Source organism: Myxocyprinus asiaticus, chromosome 23 (genome assembly GCF_019703515.2).
Source record: "Myxocyprinus asiaticus isolate MX2 ecotype Aquarium Trade chromosome 23, UBuf_Myxa_2, whole genome shotgun sequence".
NCBI classification, from domain to species: Eukaryota; Metazoa; Chordata; class Actinopteri; order Cypriniformes; family Catostomidae; genus Myxocyprinus; species Myxocyprinus asiaticus.
Genome location: NC_059366.1, coordinates 46,205,952 through 46,218,701, shown reverse-complemented (window position 1 = coordinate 46,218,701; position 12,750 = coordinate 46,205,952). Strand labels below are relative to the sequence as shown.

The 12,750-nt window shown below is 38.7% G+C and overlaps 1 protein-coding gene across 1 annotated transcript in view; it reads right to left on the bottom strand.

Annotated features, from left to right (window-relative positions):
• Window positions 1–12,750, bottom strand: part of LOC127413812 (cilia- and flagella-associated protein 46) — a 118,438-nt gene that overhangs the window by 68,773 nt on the left and 36,915 nt on the right. The window contains exons 18-23 of the mRNA XM_051651226.1: window positions 12,335–12,447; window positions 8,774–8,986; window positions 8,436–8,664; window positions 5,707–5,850; window positions 2,949–3,059; window positions 360–541 (exon numbers count right to left, since the gene is read on the bottom strand). Coding sequence (XP_051507186.1) covers window positions 360–541; window positions 2,949–3,059; window positions 5,707–5,850; window positions 8,436–8,664; window positions 8,774–8,986; window positions 12,335–12,447 — 992 coding nt within the window. The remainder of the gene's footprint in view (window positions 1–359; window positions 542–2,948; window positions 3,060–5,706; window positions 5,851–8,435; window positions 8,665–8,773; window positions 8,987–12,334; window positions 12,448–12,750) is intronic.

Below are 12,750 nucleotides of genomic sequence, written 5' to 3'. Positions count from 1 at the left end.
CTTTCGAAAACGCTGTCCATAACCACACATTGTACTTTGGAAAATGATGGCGTTAGGAAACTGAAAACGGATTAGTGTGGACATGGCCTTAGTGACAACACAGCAATGGCCCAATAGGGCAAGTGGTAATTCCGTCAACAGGCCCGAAACTCTCTCACATTGTCCAGCGGGCCATCCTTATTGTTAAGCTCGGTAATAAGCATCCTAATAAGCGAACTATTCTACCACCAAGTAATAGAATTCATTAGTCTAATGGTCTAGTCTAAGTGGCTCGTCCAATTAGAGTTCAGAGTGAGAACTATCCGTTTTATAAACACACAGTTTGCCCTTCACAGAGAGCAGATATCAGCATCACTCACAGAGTTTGAGCTGTCGTCTTTACTTGGTGAGTTGCGTTCTGCTCCAGCCGCAGTGCGTTATGGGTACAAGACATGATGAGGTCGTGATCATGTGTCTGATGAGCGAAAAGAGCGAGCTGAGTCCATACATACAACTCCACAACAGAGTCGGTCCACTGACAGCCCCCTGCCATCTGCGCCAACTGAAGGACAGATGCAAATGAAAATGTATGTGTTACACATTTACAGTAAATTGCGTAAAAACAAAAATAAACAACTGTAGTTGCTCTTATCCAGTTGAATTAGCTGTGTTTAGTGTAGATGTATCTGCTCATTTTCATGTTGTCACCCTAACTGAGATCTTGCATTTTTGAGCCAGATTAATACTGCACCCATTGCAAAATTAAACAAACAGGGTGACATTATTAAATTGAACTGAAAATTATGTTTCATATACACTAATAAACTAGAAAACACCCTAATTTACAGTGCATCCGGAAAGTATTCACAGCGCTTCACTTTTTCCACATTTTGTTATGTTACAGCCTTATTCCACAATGGATTAAATTCATAATTTTCCTCAAAATTCTACAAACAATACCCCATAATGACAACGTGAAAGAAGTTTGTATGAAATCTTTGCAAATTTATTAAAAATAAAAAACGAAAAAAAAAAATCACATGTACATGAGTATTCACAGCCTTTGCCATGACACTCAAAATTGAGCTCAGGTGCATCCTGTTTCCACTGATCATCATTGAGATGTTTCTACAACTTGATTGGAGTCCACCTGTGGTAAATTCAGTTGATTGGACATGATTTGGAAAGGCACACACCTGTCTATATAAGGTACCACAGTTAACAGTGCATGTCAGAGCACAAACCAAGCCATGAAGTCCAAGGAATTGTCTGTAGACCTCCGAGACAGGATTGTATCGAGGCACAGATCTGGGGAAAAATTTCTGCAGCATTGAAGGTCCCAATGAGCACAGTGGCCTCCATCATCCATAAATGGAAGAAGTTTGGAACCACCAGGACTCTTCCAAGAGCTGGCCGCCCAGCCAAACTGAGTGATCGGGGGAGAAGGGCCTTAGTCAGGGAGGTGACCAAGAACCCGATGGTCACTCTGACAGAGCTCCAGCGTTTCTCTGTGGAGAGAGGAGAACCTTCCAGAAGAACAACCATCTCTGCAGCACTCCACCAATCAGGCCTGTATGGTAGAGTGGCCAGACGGAAGCCACTCCTCAGTAAAAGGCACATGACAGCCCACCTGGAGTTTGCCAAAAGGCACCTGAAGGACTCTCAGACCATGAGAAACAAAGATTGAACTCTTTGGCCTGAATGGCAAGCGTCATGTCTGGAGGAAACCAGGCACCACTCATCACCTGGTTAATACCATCCCTACAGTGAAGCATGGTGGTGGCAGCATCATGCTGTGGGGATGTTTTTCAGCGGCAGGAACTGGGAGACTAGTCAGGATCGAGGGAAAGATGAATGCAGCAATGTACAGAGACATCCTTGATGAAAACCTGCTCCAGAGCGCTCTGGACCTCAGACTGGGGCGAAGGTTCATCTTCCAACACGACAACGACCCTAAGCACACAGCCAAGATAACAAAGGAGTGGCTCCGGGACAACTCTGTGAATGTCCTTGAGTGGCCCAGCCAGAGCCCAGACTTGAACCCGATTGAACATCTCTGGAGAGATCTGAAAATGGCTGTGCACTGACGCTCCCCATCCAACCTGATGGAGCTTGAGAGGTCCTGCAAAGAAGAATGGGAGAAACTGCCCAAAAATAGGTGTGCCAAGCTTGTAGCATCATACTCAAAAAGACTTGAGGCTGTAATTGGTGCAAAAGGTGCTTCAACAAAGTATTGAGCAAAGGCTGTGAATACTTATGTACATGTGATTTTTTTCGTTTTTTTTATTTTTAATAAATTTGCAAAGATTTCAAACAAACTTCTTTCACGTTGTCATTATGGGGTATTGTTTGTAGAATTTTGAGGAAAATAATGAATTTAATCCATTTTGGAATAAGGCTGTAACATAACAAAATGTGGAAAAAGTGAAGCGCTGTGAATACTATCCGGATGCACTGTATATAACAGAATACAGAAAGCTGCAATTAACTAAATATTTCACTTCAAAAATGAAGGCACCGTCCCTTTAAGGCTGTGCGGGGCTCAAGTCAATTAGTGACTCATTTATTTGTACTGGTTCATTTACATGAACTATCCAAAAGAACCGATTCGCCGATTCAGTCTTCTCAGCGCTGCATGAGAGAGAGAGTATGGTTCACGTGAGTGTGTTCGATTACTTCCTCGACTCCTGACAAATGTAGTGTTTTGTGACGCTACAGTGTTACTCGTTGGAATATATATTTTGTTACTGGAAATGTGGCACTATTGTGAAAAGAGCTGAACTATTGTCACTACTGAAACATGTACTTAAGTTAGTATTGTTGCTACTTTTAATAATACTTCTCAGTGCTGCTAACTGTTAAACATTTAAAAAGTTTTGGCCTATGTTAAAAAGATTCAATATAGTTTGCAGTATAGTATAGCTTGTAGTACAGCTACTTAAACTGTGATGATATGAAACAGGTGTTACCACAGTTAGACTAGGCAGTGTGAACTCCATCATTCTGGAGTTACTGTTACACTGTAGCATCTCCACTGCAACCAGCACACGGGACATCGAAGTCACTGCCTCATTGTTACCCTGCAAGGCCACAGAGAACAAAACAAAGCAGTTAAGCACTTTAAATGTTGAATTACACTACAGTGCAGATTGAAGCCTCTCACAGAGTATGAAAGATGCTGAAACAGCAATTCACACACTCACTTATAGTCCAATATCACTTCTGTATTCCACTGGTTATCACCCACTATTTGAACTCAATATAAAGTTTAGTTTTCCCTTCTCATGATTTACTAAATTTCTGGTCCTATGTGATGCCTTAAGTGCAACTGATGAACCGATTTCTTTTGGATGGCTTTGTGGTACTATGTCCACCCTTAGGGGCTGTTCACACCAAACATATTTACGTGTCCATCTGTACTGCTTTTTAATTGTAAGCATATGCTAGAGATATGTCTTAGACCATCTTTAGATGCTGTGTGAAGCCAAAAAGAAATTCAACTGTTAAAACACCTGTGTTTTATTCCATTTGTTGTGCTACGACTAGCTTTTTTAAAGAAAGAACGCATTCTGTCTCAATAGCTATTAATCTGTTTATGCACAGTTTAAGTTTTTTTTCTTAGTTCCTTTGTTTTCCTTTATCTGTTCATTCTTTTGTAGCAAAACAACCTGAAGTTTAAGAATATAACTGAATGGGGGCCTGGGTATCTCAGTGAGTATTGACGCTGACTATCATACCTGGAGTCGCGAGTTTGAATCCAGGGCGTGCTGAGTGACTCCAGCCGGGTCTCCTAAGCAACCAAATTGGCCCGGTTGCTAGGGAGGGTAGAGTCAGATGGGGTAACCTCCTCGTGGTCGCTATAATGTGGTTGTCGCACTCGGTGGGGCGCGTGGTGAGCTGTGCGTGGATGCCGCGGAGAACAGCGTGAAGCCCCACACGCACTACGTCTCCGCTGTAATGTGCTCAACAAGCCACGTGATAAGATGCGCGGATTGACGGTCTCAGACGCGGAGGCAACTGAGATTCGTCCTCCGCCACCCGGATTGAGGCGAGTCACTACACCACCACAAAGACTTAGAGCGCATTGGGAATTGGGCATTCCAAATTGGGGAGAAAAGGGGGGGGGGGGGGGGGAATACATAATCTAACTGAATGCAGGTGTCTTCAGAAGCCTTTTGAAAAGTTGACACTCTCTTAAAAATGCAGCGCTCCTGCACGAGATGCTGAAAAAACAGTGAGATGCTGTGCAACGGTCAAAGATGTCTGTCTAGCACATGTTCACATAGAAAAACTATTAAAAACTGTGCAGACAGACACAAAAATAACTTCTGTGTGAACAGCCCCTTACCTTGTTGATGTATCAGTTTGATGGTTACGTTTTCTTTTATCGGTTCCTTCTTTTGTAGCAAAACGAACTTGAGTTTAAGAAATGCACTTTATTAATATATATTATTACAGTACATTAAACTGATCCTACATCAAAAACATTGTTTAAAATGAGGGATGCACTGACATATGGCCCATACCGATTTTAACAAAAAGCTATAGGCCGATAGCAGTATTTTGCTACTTAACTTACTTTGTCATCAGATCACTGTTTTACTTTGGAATTATGCTTTAAAAATGTACAAAGAGGTTCAAAAGCTTTGTCACTGGTCTTACAATATTTAATTTCTATTGAACATGGATTTGATCTGTTGAACACAAGGCAGGCCAAAAAAACATTTAAGAGAGCCATAATGAAAGATAAATAGAAAATAAAAAGATAAAAAGACAAAATAACTAAATATGATAACATGATGATTGACTTGAAATAAAAAAAAGGTTATTTACTGTTGTTTTGAAATGCAAAAACAGAAGTGCAAATTTTTTTTTAGAAGTACAAAACATTTTTGCACTTCTGTTTTTGCAGTTCAAAACAACAGAACATTTTACATGTATGTACTGTATATGATAAAACAAATGTATACTATGCATATGTTGGGCAATTCCACGAAAATGTCAACCACATCAAGAACAAAATCAGTTTTAACCAAAGGAACAAAACCCCCTTTTAAATTCTGTATTAGAGTGGTATAATGGACAACAGATAATGCCATCCAGACCGCTAGAGGGCGCCGCTTGCTCACATGCAGAAACGCAGCCTTTCAAGCTTTAGTAATCTCGAAAGGCCATGTTATGATTTCAATCTTAATTCAATCAGTCATGCAGCATTAATGAATATCATACTGATGTCTCAGAAGTCAAAGTCTGCTGGTTTCAAAGTGTTTTGGATGGTTTCCCTCATCATATAGCCTTTAGGTAAGTGCTGCTTTCAACATTGTCACATCCGTTTATGCCTGTTTTTCTGCATTAACATCAGAATGAGAAAGAATAACTATTAAATATTACAAGTTCTTACGAGTGGCAACCCTTCTACATATTGTGGCTATTATTATTTCTGGATTGTGCATTTAAATTCACAGAGTTTTACAAAGTGTGTTACCAATTAATTATAAATAAACCATCGCTTTTTAATATCTGCGTTTTTATGCATATAACCGACATGCTGATGGTTTTAATTCGGTCGATAATTGGCCGATAAATATCGGCAGCCGATACATCGGTGCATCCCTATTTAAAATATGAGGTTTAAAGAAGTGTAGTTTAAAACAGAGAAGAATTAAAAGCAACAGCAAAACAGTATCAAACACTAAAACACTGCAGTAAAAAATAGGGAATGTACACCTCATCGTTTATGTCCAGTTTCAGTCCGATCTGCTGTTGAAGCAGTTGTTTAATTGAGACCCAAGTGCTGATCAGCTGCTTCCTCACTATGATGGGTACCGGCTCTGTGTTCCCATTGGACAGATGTAGAGCGTACACACACACCTGCAGAACACACACGAACAGGTAGACGTGAGTTCTCATTCTGACATCCTGACCGATCCTGACAGACACCTCAAGCGGCGTCAAACTCTCCTGCAGTTAAACTTCACAGCTCTTCTATATATCTCGAGACTTTGAGAGACAGCACTCTGCTTGGCATGTGTTTAAATTGATTAAAAAGTGCAAAGTAGATTTGTTTCTCACATCAAGTGTGAAAAGAGCCATGTAAGGAATCCGGGTCCATGGGTGGAGCCAATCGCATACGATAACTTAATGCTTAAATTGTAAAAGTCTCTTGATACATAAATCACTCATATTTGGTCTCATTTGAAAGCTTAGAATATGAACTTTTCATAGAATCACTTTTGCGTTTATGTTACATAAAATAACAACATAAAGCCTGAAAACGTGTGCATCGAAAATGAGCGCCACCTAGAGGTGATATAGAAATATGTGTCTGAATATACAAAGTTTTTGCCATGACACTGAAATAGACAAGTCATATATCAAATAAAAGCTCTCATTCTCGGGAATGTGACTGTACATTTTATTCTGTTGCCCAAGTACCACAGTTCGAATAATTATCAGAAATTAGAAATTTGATCTATGTAAGACAACAAAGACAAACGTCTCATGTCTGCTCCATCTGATCACTGCTTCTTTAAGCCCCGAGTAGCCAAAACATCATATCAGCTCCTACCTTCGGCTGTTTCCTTCAAAATGAGCCATGTTTTACTTGTCTGTGAGCTTGCTTGTTTAAATATTCCAATGTTATATCTCAGATGTCCAGAAAAAAAAAAAAGAGCAGTCCACCAGAAAATCATGATAAACAAATCATCGGAAAATATGTTTTCAACTGTTGATAATAAAGCATCACAAAGCTGAGGATCTCAGCTTTCCGACGACACCTAGACTGAGCTTTTATTCCACTCAGAGGCCGAGATATTCCATGAAACAGTGGGAAACATGCATGCAATCCAAAATATACTAGATGTCTATGGTGTTTGCGCGCAGCTTAGTTAGAGCGCCGCCTACATTTCAAATCTGTATTTTGTGATGGAAGGTGATAGAGGGGAAAAAAAAAAAATTCCTAGTGCTTTCTGCCATCTAGTGGAATAAAATAAGACTTTTTACAGAGAGAAAGCACAAACAGAACCAGAATTACATGCTTACAAAGTTAGGAAAACAAATATGCAAAATGAGACACATTTTTTTTGCATCAGAGTTTAAAGGGTTAACGGTGCACAATTAGAGGAAGCATCTAGAAAGAATTGATTAATTGAAATAATCCAGTATTGATCTGCATGAACAGAAAGAGCTGAGCACCGGCAAAATTAAGCGCTTTACAAACAAGTTAATTACCTCACTCAAACACATCATATTTATGTATGACATTAATCACTATATCCGCAACATACATGTATAATTTCACAACTTACATCCGTATGAACAGGTGAACGTGAACTAAGTTACATGCTAGTCAGAATGCGTAACTTGCGTCGTGAATACATTGTTGCTGTTAAAACGTGCTACGCAAAATGCAAAATCCTAAACTGGCTAAAACACGGAAAAATAATAACCGTCTCCAAAACATGAAGAACATGCCTGTAGGAAAAACTTTTCCAGCTTTTCACAAGAACAGTTGAATGTCGTTGTATCTCTTTTATGTTTCAATGAATAAAATGAATATGCATTTTTCTAAATGTTTGAATATTTGATTAAAGTTTGGTCTGTTACAGTCATTATCATCAACTAAAATGTGTTATTTTTGTTGCCTAAGAGTTGTATGCCATATTAGATTAAATTGAAAGGAAATTGTCATAAAAAATTAAAAAAAAAAAAACTCTGTAAAAATTATCACTGTGACCATATCGTTATTTTTCAGGACAAAGAATACCAATTCACTTTGTAAAACTCCAGTAAAGCAACTAGATTTGAACTTTTCCTGAAGTATATGTTAGTGGTGCTTGTGCAAAAGTCACCGTCACAATGCTAGAATGTTGCGGGTGGTTGTTAAGGCATTGCTTTTCGGTTGCTAAGGTCTCAGAATAGGGCCATATTTCACTTTTTGCATTTAGAAAGGAGTCTATGAGGGATGGAGGTACAGTCTGTTGTCCTATCTAAATGTTCTGAATCACATGACCCATGCTTTCTTTTGGCATGGCATATTTTTAATGTTTCATCAGCTGAACGATCGATGCAAAGAGAATACAACCCACTGAACAGACTTCATCTATCCCTCACAGACCTCATGGCATTGTTTTCAATCGTGAGAAATTAAATGCCATCTACCTTCTTTAAGTTTGCTGTGCGTTTGCATGTGTAGATGTGTGGATGTTGTATTTTGGCTTTGCTATATGCAATGCATAATTTAAGTGAATTAAAACTGACTGAATAGTGTTCACAAGACTCTATACTGTCATTTAAGGGTTAAACTTCTGGCACACCGCATCATGTGACACAAAGGAAGTGTCTCTATGGGCGCAGTGCCAACAAAAGCCCCTCTGGTAAGAAATCTCTACGTTTTTTCATTGAAACCTGTTTGGTTGTAAAGAGTAGCATCTCTGCCACTTGAAGTTGGAGCTCACCTCCAGAGCTTTCCTCATGTCCTGCACTGCAGCAGAGTCAAACGGCAGGCCGTGAGAAGAGCCCGATTTCTCTGCAGGTTTTCCCCGTGCTTTCTTCGTCTTGTCAGCTGGCAGCTGCACCTTCTCTTTGTCCTGTGACTCCTGATCGGATCTCACTGATGTCTGACACCAGGGCTGGATGAGTCCCTGAGCCACAGCGTCACACAGCATGACCACAAGAACCACCTCACTGCACACACACATACACAACTGAGCTACATGACAGACTACAAACTCAGATCTTAGGGTTTCGTGTGCATTCAAATCACTTATGTATAGTGACACAAACCAGATCTTACCCAGCATGCCCAGTCTGCCTGAGGAGTTCTAGCAAGCGGCTGAATGTGGGCAGCAGAAGTCGATGTCCTCTAGTGGCCAGCAGCCAGCTGTTGTAGTTCCACAGATAAACAGCCGCGTTAGCCACCAACCACGCTTCACCAAGCTCCGCCCCAAGCTCCGCCCCTCGCAGGAAGCTAACTGTGACATAAACTGACAAATCTTTGATCCAGTCACTGAGGAGAGGGTGAAAAGGAAAACCAATGATTGTTAACAGCGGTCATCATTTACTGTACTCCTCGTGTCGTTCCAAGCCTGTATGACATTCTCTCTTCAGTGGAAAACAAATGGAGATATTTAGTAAAATGTCAGACCCACAGTTTTCCTTATAATGAATCTGGACTACTTTATGACGCTTTAATGATATTTCTATGGAACTTTTTGTCCTATTTGGAGCTTGACAGTATAAATCACCATCTACTTTTATTGTATGGACAACAGCAGCTAGAATATTCTTCAAAACATCTCCTTTTGTGTGCAACTTGAGAAAGAAAATGTTTGCAATGAGGGCGAGTGAGTAAATAATGAAAATGTTTAAGCAAACTGACCATTTAAGATTGCATAATTGAACCCTCTACTGCACGCATTGATATCATTTCTTAAAAAAAAAAATTTGATTCACTTTTCTTGCATATAATGGACCTCATTACTAAAATAAAATAAAACAAATTAAATTAGAAAGATAATAATTTTATATAATAATTGAAGGTATGTTGCTAGGAAGCAACACTGTGCAACAATGGAAAGAAATGAATCAAAGACTTTTTAAAGGCTTTTACTTAATAAAATATTTAAAGTGAAAATGAGTGACTATTTTATGGATATCAGAATACAAAAAATTTAAAGAAAAAAACAGCAATGCAAAATGCATTTTTTACACTAAATATTAGCATAACTATCTGCTATATAACACTATATAACTCTAATAGATTGTCTCTTAAATAATGTTTTTGCTAAATTTAAGAAAAATAAATAAAAATAAAATATCTCTCTCTCTCTCTATATATATATACACACACACACAAATATATATAGCTATATATAAATACACATACATACATATAAATACATATATATATATATATATATATATAGTATACAGTATATATATTTATATATATGTGTGTGTGTATATATATACAGGTGCATCTCAATAAATTAGAATGTTGTGGAAAAGTTCATTTATTTCAGTAATTCAACTCAAATTGTGAAACTCGTGTATTAAATAAATTCAATGCACACAGACTGAAGTAGTTTAAGTCTTTGGTTCTTTTAATTGTGATGATTTTGGCTCACATTTAACAAAAACCCACCAATTCACTATCTCAAAAAATTACAATATGGTGACATGCCAATCAGCTAATCAACTCAAAACACCTGCAAAGGTTTCCTGAGCCTTCAAAATGGTCTCTCAGTTTGGTTCACTAGGCTACACAATCATGGGGAAGACTGCTGATCTGACAGTTGTCCAGAAGACAATCATTGACACCCTTCACAAGGAGGGTAAGCCACAAACATTCATTGCCAAAGAAGCTGGCTGTTCACAGAGTGCTGTATCCAAGCATGTTAACAGAAAGTTGAGTGGAAGGAAAAAGTGTGGAAGAAAAAGATGCACAACCAACCGAGAGAACCGCAGCTGTATGAGGATTGTCAAGCAAAATCGATTCAAGAATTTGGGTGAACTTCACAAGGAATGGACTGAGGCTCCACACACAGACGTGTCAAGGAATTTGGCTACAGTTGTCGTATTCCTCTTGTCAAGCCACTCCTGAACCACAGACAACGTCAGAGGCGTCTTACCTGGGCTAAGGAGAAGAAGAACTGGACTGTTGCCCAGTGGTCCAAAGTCCTCTTTTCAGATGAGAGCAAGTTTTGTATTTCATTTGGAAACCAAGATCCTAGAGTCTGGAGGAAGGGTGGAGAAGCTCATAGCCCAAGTTGCTTGAAGTCCAGTGTTAAGTTTCCACAGTCTGTGATGATTTGGGGTGCAATGTCATCTGCTGGTGTTGGTCCATTGTGTTTTTTGAAAACCAAAGTCACTGCACCCGTTTACCAAGACATTTTGGAGCACTTCATGCTTCCTTCTGCTGACCAGCTTTTTAAAGATGCTGATTTCATTTTCCAGCAGGATTTGGCACCTGCCCACACTGCCAAAAGCACCAAAAGTTGGTTAAATGACCATGGTGTTGGTGTGCTTGACTGGCCAGCAAACTCACCAGACCTGAACCCCATAGAGAATCTATGGGGTATTGTCAAGAGGAAAATGAGAAACAAGAGACCAAAAAATGCAGATGAGCTGAAGGCCACTGTCAAAGAAACCTGGGCTTCCATACCACCTCAGCAGTGCCACAAATTGATCACCTCCATGCCACGCCGAATTGAGGCAGTAATTAAAGCAAAAGGAGCCCCTACCAAGTATTGAGTACATATACAGTAAATGAACATACTTTCCAGAAGGCCAACAATTCACTAAAAATGTTTTTTTTATTGGTCTTATGATGTATTCTAATTTTTTGAGATAGTGAATTAATGGGTTTTTGTTAAATGTGAGCCAAAATCATCACAATTAAAAGAACCAAAGACTTAAACTACTTCAGTCTGTGTGCATTGAATTTATTTAATACACGAGTTTCACAATTTGAGTTGAATTACTGAAATAAATGAACTTTTCCACGACATTCTAATTTATTGAGATGCACCTGTATATATATATACTGTGTATAAATGCAGATAATTTTATTATAGATTATACCAAAAATAAATAAATAAATAAAACATATTACAACTTCAATATTCTCTAATCTATAGTGACTGCATGGGTGACATCACGCAAATATCCACTAAACTGTCGTGCAAATTTTGCTTCTTGGAAACAAACATTTAAGCAATTAGTCATAACATACAAAATAAATAAATAAATAAATAAATAAGACTAAATGTTTTAAAATTACGTTTACTCAAATTTGCCTTTATTATTGTTTTTAAAGGGTAAAAAAAAAAAAAAAAAAAAAACACACACGCACACATCTATGAAACTTGCTTTTCTAGTGACAGTTCTCCAGAGTAAAAACGTGCAGCCACCACACAGTGCACCAGGCCAAAAAAAAAGATGACCACCAGGACATAACTTCTGACCCTTTTACTGCCATCATATGCTTGTTAAGTGAAAACAATGTGTTTGTTACCCAAAGGAGGCGCGGTGCATTCACTCACACATACAGCTGTTTATACATGCATCAAACATGCCTTTTGTGTTTTCTAGCTGTGAGGCATGTGACTCTCGAGCATATTGTTTCTTGCAGTTTATAATTTGAGAAAGAGGTTTAATGTGCCTGCTGGGATGTGGAATAAAGCAGCTGAGCTCCATCATTATCTCATCTGTACACATCAACATGAGATACAGGAGTTCAATTTTAACATGCTCAATCAGAGATTAACATTAGCACAGGATATGTTTCACAGAGCTGAATGCAGCCGTTAAGTGTGTGTGTTTATGAATAAACAGTGCTGGGTTGTGTATTCACCTGTACAGGTTCCAGTGGGCATCGTCCTCAGGTGAGAGTGTCACTCTTTCATCAGGTGGTACAGCAGAGCCATTCAGCTCCACCCCCTCAGAGCGCAGTTTAAGGATGGTTACCTAGACAACACACTTCTGCATATTAAAGTGGTATATGCACACTACCCTTTAAAAGTTTTGGAAACAAGAAATTCACCTCGGCTGCATTAATGCGGGGTTGTTACACTTTAGGATTTTTAACTTTAATTTGAATTCTATTTCATATTGAAATTTGTCATTGCAGTTTAGTTTAGTTTTTGTTAGTTTTCTCACTTTGTCTGTAATTTTAAGTTTAGTGTTTTTTTAATTTAGAGTGGTTATAGTATGTTATGGCCGCCAAAGCTAAAGCATTTACAGGAATCATTTAAATATGTTTAGCGTCGC